Source organism: Pimephales promelas, chromosome 11, assembly GCF_988280905.1.
Source record: "Pimephales promelas chromosome 11, fPimPro1.hap1.1, whole genome shotgun sequence".
NCBI classification, from domain to species: domain Eukaryota; kingdom Metazoa; phylum Chordata; class Actinopteri; order Cypriniformes; family Leuciscidae; genus Pimephales; species Pimephales promelas.
The window spans coordinates 15,020,846-15,042,668 of NC_142779.1; the positions used below are offsets into that span (position 1 = coordinate 15,020,846).

At 36.4% G+C, this 21,823-nt stretch overlaps 1 protein-coding gene across 4 annotated transcripts in view; it reads right to left on the reverse strand.

Annotated features, from left to right (window-relative positions):
* kcnq5a (potassium voltage-gated channel, KQT-like subfamily, member 5a) overlaps positions 1-21,823 on the reverse strand; it is a 106,754-nt gene that overhangs the window by 3,786 nt on the left and 81,145 nt on the right. Inside the window, exons 3-15 of one of the 4 annotated variants that reach the window (XM_089117038.1) lie at positions 20,628-20,754; positions 18,951-19,126; positions 18,164-18,289; positions 16,424-16,534; positions 15,742-15,837; positions 12,702-12,796; positions 11,029-11,055; positions 7,541-7,761; positions 5,249-5,357; positions 4,096-4,227; positions 3,686-3,796; positions 2,412-2,519; positions 705-834 (exon numbers count right to left, since the gene is read on the reverse strand). In XM_089117038.1, coding sequence (XP_088973164.1) covers positions 705-834; positions 2,412-2,519; positions 3,686-3,796; positions 4,096-4,227; positions 5,249-5,357; positions 7,541-7,761; positions 11,029-11,055; positions 12,702-12,796; positions 15,742-15,837; positions 16,424-16,534; positions 18,164-18,289; positions 18,951-19,126; positions 20,628-20,754 — 1,569 coding nt within the window. The remainder of the gene's footprint in view (positions 1-704; positions 835-2,411; positions 2,520-3,685; positions 3,797-4,095; positions 4,228-5,248; positions 5,358-7,540; positions 7,762-11,028; positions 11,056-12,701; positions 12,797-15,741; positions 15,838-16,423; positions 16,535-18,163; positions 18,290-18,950; positions 19,127-20,627; positions 20,755-21,823) is intronic. The other 3 variants (XM_089117039.1, XM_089117040.1, XM_089117041.1) reach the window with 3 other exon arrangements.

The following is a 21,823-nucleotide window of genomic DNA, read 5'->3' on the forward strand; positions in this document are numbered from 1 at the left end:
TACCGAGATATTTTATTTAACAGAAGTCCTCTTTCAAAGCATACAGCTCTACTTCCTTTTTTTAATGATGTAATTAGAACAGTTTTTGACTAATTTTTGACTAACTCCGCCCACAGGAATACACAAAAAGGGGGCGTGGTCTTGTTAAGCTCCCACAGAGAAGAGGAAGAGTATCTTCTATAGACCATTTCACAAGATGCAAACAACACTGGTCCAGAAGCACTTCCTGTTTCAGTTTTTTAACACTACATTAAAGCTGGGATAAAATACAACCAACAGAACATTTAAAACTGAATCAAAAAGTTAAACAAACATCTTTAAGATGTTTTTTTTTTACATGTGAATTAAAGAAAACAGTTACAAACTGAAACAGGAAGTGCTTCTGGACCAGTGTTGTTTACATCTTGTGAAATGGTCTATTGTTGAAAACAATTGTGTTGCTTAATACATTGTGAAAAACATGATAAAAAAATTATTCAAGATTATTTGAATAAAAAGTTAAAAAGAAATTGTCCATAACATTATGTATAAATAACTTTACTGTCAGTTTTTATCAATGTAATGTATCCTTGCTGAATAAAAAGTAATAATTTCTCCCCCCCCCCCAAAAAAAAAATAAAAAAAATAAAATAAAATAAAATCTTACAGACCCCAAAGTTTTAAACGTAGTGTATGTTTAATTAGACCAAGTAAATATGGCTTACTTGTCTCTCTACTTTACAGACTCGTCCAAGCATGCTCATGTCATGTTCCAGGGCCTCTCCTTCTGGGAGGATTTTCTCCCTGCCTTTCCTGTCTACCGAAATCTGACCTTTTCCAAGGATCTGATCCACCCTATGAGAAAAAAAAGGGATTTTGAGCATATGTGAGGATGTACCCTATTACACTTCTGTTCCTCAAGCTTGAGCATGGCACAGCAGGATAAGACTGGACGTTGGTTAGTGAAAAAAGTAGTTAGTGCATCATCATCTATTTTTTTCTATGTTACAAAGACAGTAAGAAAGATTTATATATTTTTTTTCTAAATGATATAACTAGTCAATTCAATTGAGAATTGGATTATTTCCATTTTAAATGTTAAGGATTGGCAGTATCTAATCTACCTATGGTTAAAATATTAAATTCAAAATGATACATACATAAACAACACTCCAGAGAAGCCCCTAGTGTGCAAGATTAATGTGTGAAATGTAGTTTATATTTTCAGGTGTATGATTATCCAAGTGTTTCCATGCAGAAAGCAGACTATGTACACTATTTATAATAATTTCTGGATTTAACATGTCAGTATTTGACTTTGTTTTTGTGTTGTTAGAAAAACAGTCTAATGCTTCCTGATCTCTGCAAATATATCATGCAAGAGTAGTTTGAGTAAAACCAACATCAATCAGCTGAACCAATTGTGTGCAACATAATCATCTCCTTGATTGTAAACATATCACTATTTATTAATCACCTTGAGTCCAATGACGAAGTTTATGTTTAATACAGAGAAAAGTGAAGAGGTTTGTAATCCCCATATATCAATGGTTCTCAAACAGGGGGCTGGGGCCCACTAAAGGGTTTCAGCAAACTTCCAAGGGTGCCTTAAGATAGAGGTCAGCGCGGGACTATTTTTTTTGTCTCGCTCCCACCAGATTCTACTCCGCACGCACCCGGTCCCGCTTAAAATTCACTCTGTGTTTACCAGCTATCCTAACCCGACCGATGCGGCTAAATTTATATCTCTTTTCCAGAATCTCACTTTTAAATTTCCCCTACTGAATGAAAGAGATTTGGTATAACAATGGGCAGCAGAGGGTCATTGGTTCATGTAGGTTGAACCAATGGGCAGCAGTGGCTCAGTGGTTCATGTTGTCTACAGACCAGAAGGTTGGTGGTTCAATCCCCGGTTCCACCTGACCAAGTGTCGAGGTGTTGGTGCCATACTTGGCTGACACGTATGGATGAGTGGCAATATGTAAAGCGCTTTGGTGGCCATTGGGTCTGTAAAAGCGCTATATAAATTTCAGTCCATTTACCATAACAAATATAAAATGTAGGTTATACAAAAATGATGTAGCTAGGCTTTTTGTTATTTTTATTCGTCTTGTCAAAATACAAAATTCTTTTAACATTTTACTGTCAAGACAGTAGAAAAAATTATTTGCCTGGTTGCTCAGTGCAGAATTTGAAAAAAAAAATATACATAAATAAAATGAGAACCTCTGCCATTAGATTCATTGTGGACACTGATTTTGTTTACTAGGGGAATAGATTAGTAGGTATTTTCAGTTCTAATAACATATGGTAATAAACCCTTTGGATACTTTTAGTTAAATACATCATCATTGGACCCAATGTACAGTATGAACTGATTGAGATATGCATAGCCCAATGACTAGTCCCCAAGCCTTCTACAGGCCTCTGACCCAGCATGCTTCTTCTTGCTTTGGCTGTAATACAATTGTAGAGAGGGAGAGGAAAGGTTCCTGGCTTTGGTGCTGAGTGTCTGATGTGGACCCACGGCTGTGGCAAGTCTAGATGAGAAAACAATACGGGGGTCAAGTACATCTTTAAGTTTGTGCCATCAAGGAAACGAAGGAAAGGAGGAGAGAGAAGGTCAATGAGAAGGAGCATATGGCACCAAGGCAAGATACTACTGATCTCAGATACATGCAGATCACATCTCAGAAACATATGCCAATCAAACCAAAGGTCTCAGTAATCTAGTTGTTAACCTCAGTCAATCACTGAGGTTTCAACAATTGAAGCCTAAATGTCAGTTAGAGATTGGTGGTTGATTAGACACCTGTTGGTTCACAATATGAAAGAATGACAAAATTGTATTGTGCTACTCTTTGATTAGCAGCTCATTCCATGCCGGACGAAATGTTTTACAAACTGCACAAAAACTAAGCTTTAAGATACAAATCCAGATGCTAGGGAAAGCCAGGAGAAATCAATCTAAAAGTTAGTCCGATACACAGGCACATTTGTTCTAACACCATGCAGTTATGCTGGTTTAGCATTGGCCAACCTTGTTAAAACAGGAGAGAGTTCTGCATGATGAAAAACAGAGGAATCAAGGATTTGTAGGACAGAGCAAACAGCTTGAGGCTTTGGGTCCGTGACGCATCACAAATCCAATGTGCTAAAAGCGCTTGGCCGCAAAAATATATATGGTATGTATATATACGTATATTATATATTCAAATAAATGTGTTCTACATGTGTTGATACATTTTAAAGTACATACAAGAATAAGTTAAATATTTTTTCCTGTGATGTGTGTTCAGTTTGTATGTATATATTACTGACCCTAAATTTTTCTTATTCACAATTTGTGTCTTTTGCATTAAACATCTTTAAATAATATTGCATAATGACATGTTTTTTCAGACTATATATATTGAATTTTCTTTTGTTATAAGCATAAATGTAACAAAATATAGACATCAACAAGCAAAAACTATTTGTCAATGAACTTGATTCAAGATGTATTTTCTGAAAACAAGTCTTATATTGCAAAATGTATGTTGATTTAAGGATGTATTGTTTTTATATAGCGTTTATCTTTGTGATGTTCATGTCCAGAAGGTAATGGTCACTAAGGATTTAGACACACAGCCTCAGCAAATGACTCATGTCTGAATGTTTCAGAGTTACAAAAGGGTTTAGGATGGGGAATTGTGGGTCGGCTGACCCTGGGGCAGAGTGTTTCCTCTTGGCCTGACTGTAATACAAGTGCAGGGAAGGAGAAGAAAAGGTCTTGGCTTTGGTTCTCAAGGTCTGTGGACCCACAATGGTGTCTAACCTGAATGGGAGAGCGCATACAGGGAGATAAGACAGACACAGATATGTAGAAAGTATGCATAACAAAGTTGTTTTAACTATTTTCTGTACGGTGCAGCTCAATAATAGCTTTCTTTGAATATGTCTTTGTACTTACTGCATTTGTTAATGTGTATTGTGCAAGTGAGAAATTTATGCAATAAATACAAAAATTAAAAAAAAAAAGTGTTACATAAATGTTATGAATGAATTTATAACTTTCAGTCACATGTTGAAGTTGAACATATTTTTTGATATACAAAAAGGGCTGGTTTGTCTCACCTAGTCTGGAGACTCTTGATACGGCATAGCATATCCAGATGGCCAGCAGAGTATTGCTCAATCACATCTTTCACATCATACGGTCGCAGCGTCTCTTTAAACTTCTTCTTGGCCACATGGAATTTCATTATCCTGAAACAAGAAACAAAACTCAATTCACTTTTAAGGACAAATAAGGACAAAAATTATGCAATATTTTTTCTGTTGCCCCCATATTTTCTGTTACATGATATTTTTTTTAATTATATTTTTAAAATAGTTCTAAATAAATAATAATAAATAAAGACTTCAGTAATTTTTTTTTTTGGTAGCTTTATACTTATTTAAAGAATAAAGCAAAAAGGTGTGTAAAATTAACTTTAAAAATCAACTTTGTTCCAATTATGTATGCAGTTACTGTACATCTATAAACCATACAGTATATTGCGCATATATGAAGTCAGCTAAACATAAAACAAACCTCTTCGCAAATAAAAAAGCCTGCGGGTTGTGTAAACTTGCTCATAACCACTAGAGGGCAGAAATCAGTCACGAATATCAGAGCAGTTTATGACCCAAAGAAAAATATAATCAGATATACCTCTGCTTTAAAAACACAGTTAATAATAATATTACTCAAGTAAGGCTCATGTTCGAGTAAAGCAATGTGTGATAGATGACATTAGCTGTGTAAACACGGGTATTACCACAAGCACACAGAAACCCAAACCTATTCTATGCGTGACATTCTTCTGAGTGAACATGGAACTGCAAATATTGACACAAAGGGGAACAAATCTCAGTGATCCGTCTCTGTAACGTCTTACAATTTCAAGCCCCTGTCAGTTTTTCTTAATGTCAGATGAGCTGATGTGTAAGCAGAACTGACTGTGAGCATGTCTATCTGACACCCTGGGAAAGAGGAGTTGGAAAAATCTCAGCCCTCCTGGGATACCCTAATAGTAAAGGGTGATGGAAGTGAAAGAAGAAGTCACCTAAAGCAACATCTGTGGCCTCAACCAGCAGGAGAGAGACAGCAGCCATGGTCTAAACCTAATGTCTCCATCAACAGGGCAGGGAGGTCAAAATGAGTGTGTTTAACTCTGCAACCACAGTGGTAATCCTTCAAACTGTCTTTAGGGGAGAACAAAGCACTCTGGGAAGTCAAACTAACCTGACGGCCCTTATGACGGCCTTTAGTGGGGCAGACAGATCTTCCACAGTCACATCACAATGGCAACCCTTCTCATCAAAAGCATCATCCGGTCCAAGATTAGTGTCAGCTAAGTATTTGAGAAAAAGGGAAAGGATAAGAATCAGATCAAGAAGCAAATCCTCTAAAAGGCTGAACACAAAACCTGAAAAGTAGAGAAAGCTATGGGCAGATCAATAAAGCGATGAATCAAAATAGCATTCAAATCAAATCTTTCCCTTGACCGACACACACAGACCACAGGCCACCCCACTCTCCACAGAGCTGTATAGCATAAAATGGGATAGAAGTATTGAAGTAAGCATTAAGCTGAAAGGCAAAAATTATTAGGGATGCACTAATGGGATTTTTTAGCCGATACTGATCACAATTATAACAAACTATACTGACCGATTCCGATATAACTTTTGTAATTAAAATAGATTACTGTTTTGACCTTGTTTTAAATAAAGTAAAAAAAAAAATGCATCTATTAAAGTACATTAGCTAGTTTATTGCTGCATCATAAAATCATCTTTATTGAACATGGTTTGATTCCATTGAAAAAACAGACAGCAGGTTGCTGTCACTTTATGAGTTGCACGGATCCAGTATACTGATACATACAGATGTGTGTTCATTGACTTTTAATAATTGTTTATGTTCACTTAACTTAATTGTTTATGTTCACTTAACACACAACTGACTTTGTTTACTTGGATACTCACCAAGATGGGCATTTTGATACAATGTTGTGTGAATTTTACCTAAAGTGACAGTTCCGACAGTTGTCCCGAGCGTTGTTCCCACTGGCAACTGCGGCAGTCCGTATTGCCGAGCCCTGTTATATTTTGTATAGTTTTAATTTTGTTTTGGCAACTATTTAATTACTTTATCCAGAGAAAAAAAACCTTTAGATTATGAAACAGACATGATACATCTCAGTGCCTTCACGCAGTTAATCAAAACTATCAGTATTAGCCTTTTGCATGCTATAGCCGATGGTTTTAAATGTATCTATATATTGATATATAAATCAATTACTACTCAGATATTTTCTTTTTTGTATCTTAAATCCACTGAAAGTCAAGTCACTTTAGGTAAAAGCATTTGCCAAAATGTGTAAACCAAAAACAAAAGGAAACAGATCACAGACCAGATTGCTATCAAGATGTGAAGAATTGCTTTCCCCTTTGCTCCCCTGTCTTATTATAAGCTATAATATGTGGCGGATATATAATGCGTGTATAAGAGTATTAAGCCAGTGTGTGGTAACTGCAGGTTTGAGATTTATTTTGGCTTGATGGGTCTCACACAGGGCTGAATCTAGTTTGCAACAGACACTCAGATGCTACCTTTGCAAATTCTGCTGAATTGGGCTATTTGTGAAAATGACAGGCTTGACTTTCTCAGAGATGTTTTCCAGTAGAAATACACATAAGATATATTTACTTGAGAAGCAAAATGACTGAAGATATAAAGTGCTTTCTGAAAAATGTATTAAAATTAAAAATCTTTTTTTTTCTTGTTTTAAGCATAAACTCTCAATTTCATTCATTTAAAATGTTTCCTTTTTCAATATAATATGGAAAGATTTGTTTCCACTTCCGTTTCAACGCGACTTTCATGCCGTCACCTTGGACACATAACTTACCATATAAAACAGATCTACAGTTTTTAATTGCTGTGATGTGGGCAACATGGATCTGTTGTTTAACATCATTGTTCAACATTTGTTTTCACATGCAAATTCACTATATTGACAAGGCCAATGGACAGAAAATTTGTATTGCAATATGTTGAGTTGTTGGTTTTAAAAGTTTTACTTTTACTTCAGAAGTATTAAACAGATAACTAAACATTCTCACTGTTTTCTTCTCCCATGGAACCATGGGTTCTCTGCTCCTTTGTGACAGACGTACAGTATTCTGTAAATACTGAATACCCTCCTATAAACAATGTCTATATCTCTGCTTTGCTCTTTTCTTCCCTGAGGGGCATTATGGTGATAACTAGTGCAAACAGAGGGTCCCATGAGAGACCATGTTCTCCCAATGCAGCCCAATAGTGTGTGTAAATCCTGCCTTCAGGGATAAATCCAGAAAAACACCAATAACAATATAGAAAAAAAAGACTCTATCAGTTAATAGGCAAAAAAAAAAAAAAAACTCCAGGAATGATTATCAGCTAGTAAGAACTTATACAAATTTGCTTCTGTAATTACAGAAAAAAAAGGAAAATCAGTGATTTGACCAATCCAAAAAAGCCTTTCACCTTCAGTGGTTGTGCGAGACTGGCTCTTGAGTCTGAGTGATGGACGGAAGCGTGTTCGGTCATTGAAGCTCCAGCTCTTCTGGACCTTTGCAGGGCTGCTGCCCTCCACACCCACCTCTGTCCCAGGAGAGCGTCTGTCGTTCACTGACATCTGTCTGCTCTTTACGCTCTGACCACGAGGACTGGCCATCCGCACACGCTCACGAAAACTTAACTTTTGGCTGCAGGAGAGGAAAGAGGAGGGATGGAAGAGGCCGGGAAGTGGGAAGGGACAAATAAACAGAAAAATAATTAAACATGGAATGAAGAGAAAGAGGTATTCAACTAAAGTTTGGTTAAATCAAAACAGCAGGGATGGTTTATTTTGGACTTGCAAGCTTCCTTTCCTCAGTTTTTACCAGATTCATCCAGTAAAACAGTACTTTTTTTGTCATGACTTAGATCTTACTTGGATTTTCTTTGCCGAAGCCCCACAAACTGTATTATACTTAAATTGCGTCAAAAGAACATCATGCAATACAAATCCCATTCCAAGGTTTGCACCAATCAGCAAGCAACGTTTTGAAGCATGACTCTCTGTCCACCCTAGTTCTGTTGCTACCTTCAATGTGGAGCAGTCTGACAACATCTCCATAAGCCGCCTTGCTAGGCCTGACGTAGAGGCCCAGAGAGGCATGTCATAATAAACAGTTTATGTGCAAAGCAACTATATACATATTTCATCAAAGACAACAACTCCATAAGCTGGGGTTCTTAAATCATGCTGGATATATACAGAGTACACTGTGCTTTTTAGCTCATGCTTAGTAGTTTGTGTGTGAAAGAGATGTAGTGTAAAGGAGAGTGGAGACATAATGCTGTAAAGATGATTTAATAATATAGAGCCAAAGTTCATGCATTTGCAACATGCAAGTTTATGGCTAATGTGTTTAATAGGTGGGATGCAAACTGAGACATACAGTACAGTCATGGATATCCTTCATAACTGAACTGAACCTTTAAAAGGATTTGATTCAATCATTATTCCTGCATAGATTACAGTATGGGATTCTCGTACTGTAGTTTAAAGGTAAAACGTTATTTTCCTACATGGATGTTACATTTATCTGTAAAATGTTTATTGTAGAGTAATTGCTGCATGTCAGATAGGGGGTGTTGGATAAATCAGTCAGTGGCAGTTAAATCCTTCAGGCAACAGGCACAGGACCCTCATGTTAAACTCTCTGTAGGGTCTGTAAGGGGTGGGGTTATCTGAGGTGGCCCTCATCATCCATGCATTAGGTTAGTCAGCATTCACATTGGTCATATTCCTGGAGCAGTGGGGGATGCTGGGTACCTATATATCCGTGTGGTATACCTCCTGAAGAGCCTCTGTCTATTACTATGACCCTTACTATGGAAATGAGGGAGACACATGGTAGATGAGTTAGTTAGACTGTGAGCAGAAACATCTTCCTTAAGTGGAAGAATTATATGGATAGTGCAACACAGAAACAGAGCCACTGCTTGGTGGTAAATATGGAGCAAAGTGCAAAATAAATTGGGTGTGTTTTTGCAACCAAACATGGTAATAAAAAGTTGAATTAGTTTTGAATTACTTTAGAAGTGCAGCAAACCACACACACTCACAAACACACCCAGACTAGAAGTATATTCACATAAACAGTGTACAAAACCTGTCTAACAAGCAACTGACTTTGACAAACGTTTTTGGATTTGTTGGTTAATTATACATTTTCTTTCTGTAAATATTTAATTCTTTTCACTCTATCCTGTACAAATGGATTATGTGGATTGAGGATTAAACCTAATGTTTCCTCAAAGACTTCATGTTCGTCCAACACAAGCTATGAAAAAAGTATTCACAGCTTAGCTGCTTGCTGTAATGCCTTTGCAATTGGAAGGTTCATTTTACGTCATATTTAATGACACATTTGCCACACACTGTGAGGTTTTCCAACTGTAAACGACTTCATTTAAGTCTGAGCTCTGGTGCTCTGCTCTTCACATATCTAATATGAACCATGCAAACATCCAATTCCAGCACTAATTGAAAGTGTGAGGATACAAATAAGGGAAAGTCTTTGGGTGCAACCATTATTTACAAGCACTGAGCAATAAGCTCCACTCCTAATGGGATTTATGAAAATTAAAAGACAAAACATCATCAGCCTGACTAAAAACATCTGACTATGGCCTTGCAGATATGACGGCCTTTAATGCATATAAACAACAGAGTAAAAACAGAACTCAATGCATGCATGCAGTATCTTTGCATATTTACTGACAGCAGTAATATTTATTGGTCAATATAAACAATATCTAAGTGGTAACAAGTGCATCATATTGTCCATGCATTCAGACAGAGAAAAGTAGGCTAAAGTACTCTACAATATTATAGAAAGAGATCTGCATGTGCACAGTACGCGCACACACATTCATTTTAGTACAGATGGACACCGTTGTGTCTATTCACAGTGTCTTGTACACTCACGCAAGGCTCTTCTTTGAAAGTTAGCAAAGAGAAGCTGCTCCACATGTAAACTACTATTCTATGACTTTCTGGAACACCTGATTCTGACTAGACAATTGCTGCTAATTCTGTGGTGAAACTAAACCATGGAACTATATGTGTATGTTGTCAGTTGTCCAAAACAACATACAGTACTGGTGCTGCTTTCATGTTTCACCCATCACTTACTTTCCCCTTTCTGGTAGAATATTTATATATAATATTAATACATTTATATAAACCAAAATATTGGTCAACTCACTAAAACAATTATATGTTATTATTAATAATATATGTATTTATAATATCTGGATTCAATTATACTTCTGTTCAAAAGACTGAGCCCCATGGGGTAATTTATATTTTTGCAACAAAGGTTGCATTTATTTGCTCAAAAATACAGATAAAACAGTAATATTGCAAAATATTATTACAATTTAAGATAACATTTTTCTATTTTAAAATGATATTTACTGTGATAGCAAAGCTAAATTTACAGCATCATTATTCCAGTCTTTAGTGTCACACGATCCTTCAGAAATCATTCCAATATGCTGTTTTGGTGCCTTATTAATATTCTATTATCATCACAGTTGAAAATGCATAATTACTGAATAGAAGTATTAATTTCTTTTTATTTTATTTTTTTAACTCACCAACCATTTAAGCTATAATGTAAAAGTAAGACATAAATGTCCATGAATGATAAGTGAGACAAGCTTTACACTGGGATCCTGATCATCCTGTCTTTGTTTTTTGATAATGAGTGGACTGTACATACCATATATACTAGCTACTATTTCAAATAAAGAAAAAGCAGAGGGAATGAATGATAAAGCATGTAACATGCCATGACTGAATGGACTTAATTCTTCTCCCTATTCCTATTGAAGCCATGGAAGCTAAAACACAATCGAATCTCAAGAAAGTATCACATTTCGGACACTAGGGTGATGTAGATACGAGAACAACAAACCTGCTGATGGATTCCCCCTGGTCTTTCCTTCAGGTGTTAGTTAAAAAACAGAGAGAAAAGAGACAGGATATTAACACTTCACATGAATGACAGAAACTAATAAGGAGACTACAGAAGAGACACAGATGCCTCTGAAATATACTGAGTGATTCATTTCGGGAATGACACACCAATATATTTCACACTGTGTCACACAAAAATACAGTTCAAATGTTAAAAAAGGAAATTTAACATAAGTAAGCCTCAGCACACACACACACGTTAAGAGTAGAAAGAAATGGAGAGTCTTTTTAAGACAGTATAAACAGGCAGCAAACAAGCTGGCATGCAAGCTATGAGCAATGCACAGTCAAGCTGACTAAGACGAGCGCTAGCAGAGGGACAGCTGTGTTATCAAGGGCTGTTTAGTATGTAATTAATCAAGAAATTGGCCTTAATACAACAGAACACCCATTTGTCAGAGCTTTGTCGTGTGTCTGTCTTCAGGTGTCTGTCCACAAACTGTTCTGGCTTCTGTGTGATGTGATTTATCTATTCTTGGCAACGAAATTTCAGTTAGCCACAGGATCTACACAAGGAAGCAGGTGTGAGTCTGTGGCTCTCATCCAAACTGAAGGCTTGAAGACTTGTGTTCAGAGTAAAAAACTGAATCTATGGCTGTGAGGTACTTTAGTGATTGCGCTTCATTAAGATTTTTTTGGGGGTTATTTGACAAAAACTGACAAACTTGATTTGAGTGTTCAATGATTATATACCTTCTATAAACAACACTATTCCAATGTAAAAGAACTATAAAATCATCCGATTCTGAAATTTAACTTTAAACATTTCAAGTAATGTAATGAACATTTGACCATGTAGAATAGTTGAGTTTTTATTAATGAAAACCAAATATATATATATATATATATATATATATATATATATATATATATATGTAATTTCAGCAATCTATGGAAACACCATGGAATAAAATAGCATCTAAATTAACATCTCACTATTCAAAACTGCAAGTTTCTGATGTCATATACTGCAATTAACTCTTACATATAAACTCAGAATTCTGATAAATAAGCCTGAATTGCGAGATAACTCCAATTTGAGAGATCTAAACACATGAAGTGAGAAATAAAGTCAGAATTGTGTTATAATTCAATTCAAATCACAAGATATAAGCTTAAATAAAGAATTTTGAGATTGAAAACACAATTACCTATTATTTTTTTGCATTCAGTGGCAGAAACTGCTTCAATAGCGATACATTTCAGAAGTTTATTTTCCACTTTGAAATATCAAGTTTTGACATGGTTACACTCTAAAAATGCTGGGTTGTTTTAAGCCAACTTTGGGTCAAATATGGACAAACCCAAACATTGGGTTAAAAATGTACTAAAAATGGCTGGGTTTGTCCACATTTGACCCAAACAACCCAGCAATTTTTAGAGTGTAACTTGGTATAATTTCTATGTATTTTTGACACCTGGCCATGTTCCTTTGCTCAGTGACTAAATGAGTCTTTAAAAAAGCAAGACTATGGTAGGGTACACAGGAGATATTTATGCTTAGAGAGACAGATTGAGTGAAAACAGTTTATTTGCTGAGGGAAGTGGGGAAACGAGAGCTACAGAAGCACTGACACCAAATACGACACCAGCTGCCAGAGTTGTACCTACTTTGTAGGGCTGCAGGTATGCAACGCCTTCAAATGAGGCTTCCAGGTAGCAATGGAAACCGAGTTCTCATCAGCCGCATAGCTACGCCACACACACTATGTGCAGAATATACAAAACCAGAAAAATAGGGAGGGAAATGAAGAGAGAAGAAAATAAAAAGATAAATACACAAGGCCAGGAAAAAGCAAGGATTGGGAAAAAAAGGAGAACAACAAAAGGAAAAAAAAAAGATTAGTAACAACCGGTTCATGTAAGTGCTCTTCCATCAGTTCACTGCATAGATACATGCCTTTGAGGAGGGAGAACACTTTTATAGAACAGCCAAGTGGCACTCAGGTATGTTCTGGAGAGGTCTGTGGAGTAGAGACGCCACGCAGCCTGGTGCAGGAGACAGACACACACACACACACACGGGTACACGGGTGGAGAAAGACAATAGCATGGTGAGGGAACAGCCAGAAAATCACTGATTGGGCTCAAGACATTTCTTCAAACCACTGATTTCCTTTTGTTAAAAATGATGCAAAATTTTCTTATGTATTTTGGGGTCCAAATGTCTGAAATCACGAGTATAAAATACTTTATAAAAAATAAAGTTGAATTACACTATTTAAATGAATTCATTATTTTGTTAGTATTTGGTAAGTCTCTCTTTTGCTTTAATAACAGGAGCACTTGAGCTGCATGAACTTCACTATTTTATGTAAAACCTGATAATCATATTCCACAGAATTATTTGAGAATGATCCAAAGAGCATCTTGAGCTTCAATGGATCATAATCACGATCATAATCTCACTAATTTGATAAATATTTCTTATTCATTTTGTCATAATTTTCTGAAATACTAAAACTTATTTCCAAGATTACTTTGAAATCCAGATTTTGGACAAATAAATTGCTAATGTAAATTTCACATGTTCCATGTCCAAAATGAGAGTGGATTAGTGTTGAATAAATGTCTTGATGTTTTGGTGGCACATACAACATCAAAACAGCCAGGGGACTTACGTAAAAGTGATGTGGTGAATGAAAAGAGGCATACATTATCCAGTGAAAAGAGTTTATATGCAAATATGTGTTTATAAAGCACAATATATGTGTATTTAAAGTGAATATTTTTTTACCTAAACAAGTGCAAACCTTTGTTTGTGGCCTCATAGGTGATGTTTATGTGTGGCCATCTGGCATTAAAATATACTCAGCAGCATTATTTCAATCAACAGAATTATATAATATTTATTATCACTATTTTGATAAAATTTCAATTCGACATAATACCCTGCTTGCATTTAATTTCTTCTGAATTTGTGATATATATAAGTGAACTGGAAAAAAAATGTGGGTGCAATTTATTTATTGGAAATTATAATGATTATTAGAGTTGAATGTGAATTTAAGAAAACAATACATAAATTGATATTTGACTACATTGTCCAATCATGACCTAATGGAAAGTGGTTGTTAGGGAAGAAGTCATTTACATTGAAAATTACAAAGACAAAAAAAAAAAAAATGTGAATGTGAATGTGAACTGGTGAATCCATCATTCACAATAAAACCAGGAATATGCTTTACGGAAGTTACTGTTTCATGCTGACTCTGATGGATAGAGTTGTATGTGTTAAGATGAGTAACTGCTTTTAAAAACAATAAGCAAGAAACAGAAGACGTGTTGTGAAAAAGAAAAATATCACAAGAGTGTGAAAGCCTGAAGAAGGTGAGGAGAGAGGGGATATTTTCCATCATTTTGTGCAAAAATGTCAGTAAAGAGAAAACAGCAATCGTAACATGCAGGAAAGAATCCGAACCCAGACATAGCTGACAGTCATACTCCACAGATCATAATTAAGATATATATTCCTGGGTTATATAAAGACCTGAAGTGATTTAAGAGAGGGTGAGAGAGCACAAATGATGAGAAATGATGCACCGATGCAGTCCCTGCAACATTACACCCTAAAGAACACACCATGGTCAAAATACACAATTACTGACAACAGTAATTGAAGCTGGATGGTTGGATGCCAACTGAAAGGCCTTTGGAAAAAGAAAAGAAAATTAAAGTCAGGGTTAAAGACAGAGTAGGAAGAGAGACAAAATAAACATAAGGATCAGTGTATATACAGTATGAGATCTTCTCTGTCTGCAATATCAGAAAACAATCTGGAGGAAAAAAAAGGGGTCATGGTGGTTAAAATAGTTGAGAAATTGCTTGTGGGTTTTCAACAGCAGCCAAAAGGAAGTAACTCATTTCTATAATATTACAGGACCTTCATTTTTTTGTAGATATGTGTGTGTGTGCACATTTTCCTGAAGTAAATCTGTTTCTCCTGCTAGAGGAGAAGGATGCACCTTCCATTAGGAAGAGCTATTGTCCTCAGGGAGGCCCTTGGTCTAAATTCCTTCCATGGAAACACATCATAAATATTGACAAGTGTTTCCTTTGGCTCTGATGAAAGATAATAGTCCACATGTAATCAATGCTCATGTAATTGTTCATTTTCTCTTCTTTTGTTTCAAAAAAATTAACATGGTTCACTACAAAAACAATCCATATTAATCAGTATGTCTTGCTGTCTGGTAAAATATCTAAGCATCCCTCGAATAATATATACAGTAACATACGTAAATCTGCATAAGATCTGCAGATAGTAAATATATTTTTAAATATTATTATTATTTGTTGTTTAGATGTTTAAACTGGAAAAGAAGAAAGATAAACTGAAGAAAAGTTATTTTTTTGTGAATTATTCATTTCAAACTGTCACATTTAACAATTTGTCTTCCATATGTTCCTTTATCAAATTTGCACGCATGAAATGATATTAACATATAAATATTGACTGTGTGCAGTGTATGAGTACATTGCAGTGGAACCGACCTTTGAGCCTCAGAAACAAGATCATACATACAGAAGAAATTTTAGAGTTGGTTTTAGAGTTGAGCATTAGCTATTTATGCTAATGAAGCAGCATGTGATGAGTTACTTCCAATTAGAATATCTGACTGATCAATTGTTTCAAATGAGGTGAGCTTACCTGTATGAGACTGGCTGCTGGGTTTCTCCTCTTTTCAAAGTGCTTCTGTCTGTGCTGCTCTTGGACCTTCAGAGCAAAGCCAGAGCCAAGAATACCCTACACCCACATCCACCCACAGAAAGAAAACAAACGTCACCTATTACTAAGGTTCAATCCGCTGATTTGGACTAAGAGAGACTGCGAGTGTGCAGCACGAATTTGTGAGCAGAGAATTACAGAACAATTGACGAGAGTGAGTCAGACAGGCCGCTGAGGGGCTTTACAGGCACACACACTGTGCGTTCTCAAACACATCATAAAAATCATCACAGTGCAACAGTCTGCCTGGGCTCACAAAAATGCTATTAGTGATTTCAAGTTTTCTCCAAAAAGACCACAAATCCCCTATCGCTCGTAAGTGAGATCACTTAAAGAGTCAGGATAAGAAGGGTCTCATGAAATAACACCTAACCTACTGCTAAACCTCAGAACAATTTAATTGCATGTTTGTTTGTTAAATATATATATATTTTTTTGTCTTTTGAATTCCACATGACTTAAGCTCTATAAATGAGCTCTAAAAATCTGAAAGCGAATAGTGAACATGTTTTCAATTTTTTTGTGAATAACACCCATAGTAACCCAAGTTTTATACACCCATAGTAATATAAAGCACTGAGTCTCTACATATTGGGTTACTCACAGCAGGCAAAGCGAAGAACGAGATGCCCAGCAAAGCAAAACCTGCAGATAGAAGCCGACCGGTCCAAGTCTGTGGCGTCTTATCCCCATATCCAATGGTGGTGAGCGTGATCTGAAGAAAGAATATGGATTAAAAAAATGTTTAATGTTTAAAAGTCTAGGGTCATATTGCTAAACATAAAATTTTGACTTCCCACAAGCAGACAGAGTTGAAATATATGTCTGGTTGCAGGGTGGCAGTGTACTTTTAACACTCGATATTTCGCCTTCACCCATGTATGAGGAGGAGTAGTAACCTCTCACACTCTGATTCTATCTACATAATGACCAAACATAGATCGAATCCTGTCCAGGTTGCATTGGAAAATCAAAGGCCACCAAACATGCACTAAATTCTGTCTGTTATGCCATACTAAACAGCCATAAACACCAAAGCTAAACCAAGCCGTATTCTAAAGTTACGGCCACACAGACGCACGGTATTAGATCCATCTTTCAGCGAGAGAAATACTTTGGTGGCTTGTCATAAAAAAAGATCAGTCTAACATCTCACACTCCTTTCCACACTCATAAGTGAGCGCTTTGGATTTTTGCAGGCAGGGGATACTTAAACAAAGGCCGGGCCAAAGCAAATTCAACACATCCAGTAAAAGTGAGTGATTTGTCAAATGCAAAGAGCACTGCGGCCATTCACAGCACACTGAGGCAAAGAGTAGGAGTGAGGGAGCTCACACACAAAGCCAGACTCCCGTTCTCCTGTTTTCCTCCTCGGAAGCCTGCCTGTCAGCTCCAGACGCTGGCTTGGGATCAACCCAGTGTAAATACTGTGTGGCAGCTTAATATTGGGCCACTGCTGGTTTGTCTCTGCATCTGAGCTCTACAGCAGAAGACTATACCCTCAACTGACCTCACAACTCTTTGAAACAGCTCCATTTGTGCTTGGTACGAGCAGGAAATTACATGCATTGATTTGTTAAGTCAGCTGGTGAGGAACTATGACCTTGCTATGGAACTATGTCTTGCCGTGTGTGTACCACAATTAATTTTTGACATGTTTTAGCTTACCTCAAGGGCATCCAAGATGTAGGTGTCTTTGTTTCCACAGTATTTTCAATTTTGATATTTTTCGGTCAAACCGTTGTTGTCTATCAGTCATACACTGGACTTTAAGGGCTCAGTTGGTTCAGTTGGACATTGCAGAACTGATTCAGATCACTTGGACGCCACTGTGATTACACGAGGTAAAAACGATATAAATACTGTTCGTTTTCTCACAAAAACCACTCGTTTCGTGTCTTAGGCCATCAATATATACTTACATTTACGAGTCATTAACTCTCTGTGCATGCTCTTTGACGTGGACCCCCTATAGCTGCATTATATGACTGGCAGACAACTACGGTTTGACTGAAAAATGTCAAAATTGAAAATACTGTGGAAACAAAGACACCTACATCTTGGATGACCTTGAGGTAAGCTAAAACATATCAAAAATTTATTTCAAAGTGAACTATCCCTTTAAACCCCGTCACAGCCAGTGGTTGTAACTCATATATTGATTAATGCATAAAATACAGTGTGACACTGGCAATGATTTAAATGAACATCCTAAAACCACAATGTGAGGATGGATTCTATATAGATAGTATATAGATATGAAAAAGGCGGGAAATGTGCACAAATACTGTTGAGGAAGAGTTGACATTAAAGGATGACATTAAGGCATTAAAGGTAGACTTACCGTACCCCACCAAAGAGCATCGGCGTAGGTGGCAAACTGTTTGTTAAATTCTTTCTCCACCAAGTAGACCAAGAATGAAGAAAAGATCAGCACCAAGAAGCCAATGTACCAGGCGGTCACAAGTTCCTGGGACAAATATCACAAAATTAAACATCCAACAAATAGAGACATATCTACACACACATGAATATTTCCTGCAGAGACATAATTATTAACCTTCAATTCAGTTAGTTTTTAAACATTTCTGGTTTTAAAGAGGTTGGGATCTGTTCAACCTGAAATATCAGCTAAATCAACTGAGCATCGGAATGGGAGACCAGTTTAAACACGATGTGTTATACAATAATTTTAAACTTTTAACCATTTTTATATTTCTAGTTTTAAGAGGCCCAGGAGGACCAGTTTAATCCAGGCTGAATTAGCAAAGACAAGCAAACCAGGTTGGTTTAAGCTTTTTTTTTGTTTTGTTTTTTGGGTTTGATCAGAGATGTCAGGAAAATGTAAACGCTTAAGCCTGAGAGGAGATAGAAATAAGTAACTCTGCTATTATATCGACCATAATGATTCATTGCGGGGACCCCTAATCTCTCCACTAAATGGTGGGTAACTGAGGACTGAGGAAGCTTGTGGTTTGGCTGCAACCTGTGGATGGAGTTTCAGCCCAAGCTGTGCTGGAAAGAAAGGTTGATTGTGGGGTCACATGTCTGCCTCGACATGAAAACTCACACGCAATGTCATGACCTGAGCTCATTTACAAATTTTTGGCATCAAATAATATTCAGGATACCTTGCTGTGAGCGTAGACTACAGATCCGAGCAGTTTCCAGGTACCGCCTCGCCTGTCCATACGCACCATGCGCAGGATCTGCAAAAAACGCAGACTGCGTAGTGCAGACGTGGCAAAAATATTGCCCTGGCTACCAGCTGAAACCACTGCAATGGATGCAATGAGTACAATAATGTCTGAAAAACAAAAAAAGAGAGAGAAAAAAAGATTCAGTGATAATTTGTACAATAATGTACCTATAGAACAATATAAATATATTGATAATTGGACTGGGACTAGGACCACCCACCATCCATTTCAAGAGCACTGAAGCCCTTTTACCTATAAACTAAGTGTGCTGTATTTCTCAGTATAGCTCTCAGATATCAGTGACAGAGATATTACAAAAATTAGTCTGTTTCACTTGTCTGTTACATTGTTTTCCCTGAGCCGAACAGAAGAACAGAACAGCATATCTAATGCCCAGGGTCAGGGATAATATTGTTCTTTACTCAAATCACCTCCGTGATGTTTTCCTGCTGAATGTTACACTTGAAATAAGATTGTTCTTGTGTCACACATTCTGAAAGTGGCCTCCTAAAAGTCTGTTGTTTGAAATTTAGATCTCACAATGCTTGAAGGTTGTTATGTGGTGAAAATTGAACCTTAAGGAACACAAAGAGATGAGAATGAAAGCAGCTGATTAGGGTCATTGTGAACAATTCTAAAATATAGAAATCGAAAAATCATAACCAATACGAAAATCATAGTCATCTGAATCAGGCTTGAATTGGTTTGAAATTGACGCCATCCTTAATATTTACACCTGAACAAATGAAAAAGGAACTAGACGGTGCGTTTGAGTCAGACTGGTGAGAGAGGTGCTGTAGTAATGTAAAATATGTGAAAAATAATGTGTTTTTTTAATAATCAAACATGAAAGCATATTCTAGCACACCCCCTAAACAAAAGAAGTTAGGTAAATCAGGTCACTGCCAGAATGTTTCTCAATTAATAAGTTCAATTTATTTATTTTTTAATCACTGAAATGTTGTAATAGTTGCCATGAAAAAGTTCTGCATGAAGTTGAAGATGAATATGTTTAGAACAAACAGAGGATGTGGTTAATTATCACATAAAGTCAGTGAGCTTCAGTAAGGGTCTGTTGGTGATGTATGCAAAAAAAAAAATTAACACAATTTCTAATGAGACATGCTGAATAAATGTGTTAGGCAGAGAGGGGAAATTGTTTCCTTTTTCTTTCTATTCCATAATTCAGAATTAGTCAGAGTGCTGATTGGGTTCTGATGGGACTATGTCTCTTAATGAATGGAAATGAGGTTCAGTGTGTGCCACACAACTCTGATATATTCTCACAGGAGCCTAAATTACCCTCATACAACACAATACCACATATACCCCGCTAGTGTAATAAATATTACATATATAAATAGCACTGTTTACTTATTGCCTGTAATCCTTCTTATTGCCCGTTTTCGTTTAAGAGGGAATTAAAAAAGAAGTCTTTCAGTCATCATTATGTATGTTTGAGCCAGTCATCGATTCTGGGCAGAGGTGTTATCATTAGCCTATCGAGTATCTGTCAACATCCACACCCATACAGAACATCCATCACCCTCTACAAACACACATACACGGGTGGAGAGCACACTCACAGAACACGTTTTTTCATCTTACCAATGACACAGAATGGTTTTCTAGCAAAGCGCAGTCGTCCTTGCCATCCCCTGTAACGACAGCAGCATCCAGCCGACCAGATGCGAATGATGTACTCCAGACCGAATACAACAATCATCACAAACTCCTGCAAATCAGAAAAAGACCTTTCATGACATCCTGAAACCACTTAATGGATACAATATGGCAATGAATTAAAACTATCTCACACAAAAAAATAAGTACAGAATATGCTTATTGTACTGTATATGATAAACCTACACATCACTGAACACTTTCTGCATTTTTACATTTTCAAAAAACATCACTATGATTTATAAGATTTTCTATGATTTAAAAATTTATATTATTTCTTCATGGGGATCAAAAATATCCCCACGAGGACAAGGATTTCGGATTTTGCTGGGGACATTTTGTCCCTAACGTAGGCGTTACCACGAGCATATACAACCTGGTTCACCACAGGAGTCTAGATACTGTAACATAATTAAACTCTCAGCTAATCCATCATTGACACACTCCTGGTGCCTGCTAATTGCACTGTTAGATAAACCCCAGTTGAGTTCACAGAGGGTTTCACCTGATTAAAACATCTGTCTGCAAAGAGTTTATAACACCGCACCTCTCATAGAAACACCATGCACTTACGTTACACTGCTCACTGATGCTAAATGCGCTTACAATCGGGTGAAAAGTGGAAATTTACAAGGTTTTGATCTTTTGAAGCCTTTTTTAGTGTCTGATTTGTTTTGAAATGTTTTTTAATAAATATAATATGTTTTTTCTTTATAAATATCTAAAGGGGTTGACTAATACTACCCTTAACAAATATGTATACTGTTTTCAGTAGTTTCTTACTGTAGTCCATTACTGAATACAAATGACATGATTCAAATTGTAGTTAGAAACACAATTTCACAGGAAATATAACATTGATTTAAATAGTATAATCTTGTAAAAGAAAAAAATCCCTTTTCCATTCAATTTTTGTTATCAACAACATGAAGTGCACAAAACATTACAATTCTTCTTCTTACTTTCAAAGCACTGAATAACCTTGCCCCTTCATACTTATTGCACCTTCTTCATATCTATACTCCCTCTCGGACTTTAAGATCGTCTTCTTCACTCACTCTTGTTCTCCCTAAAACCCAATACTTGTATCCAAGTATTAAATAAAATAATAATATATATAA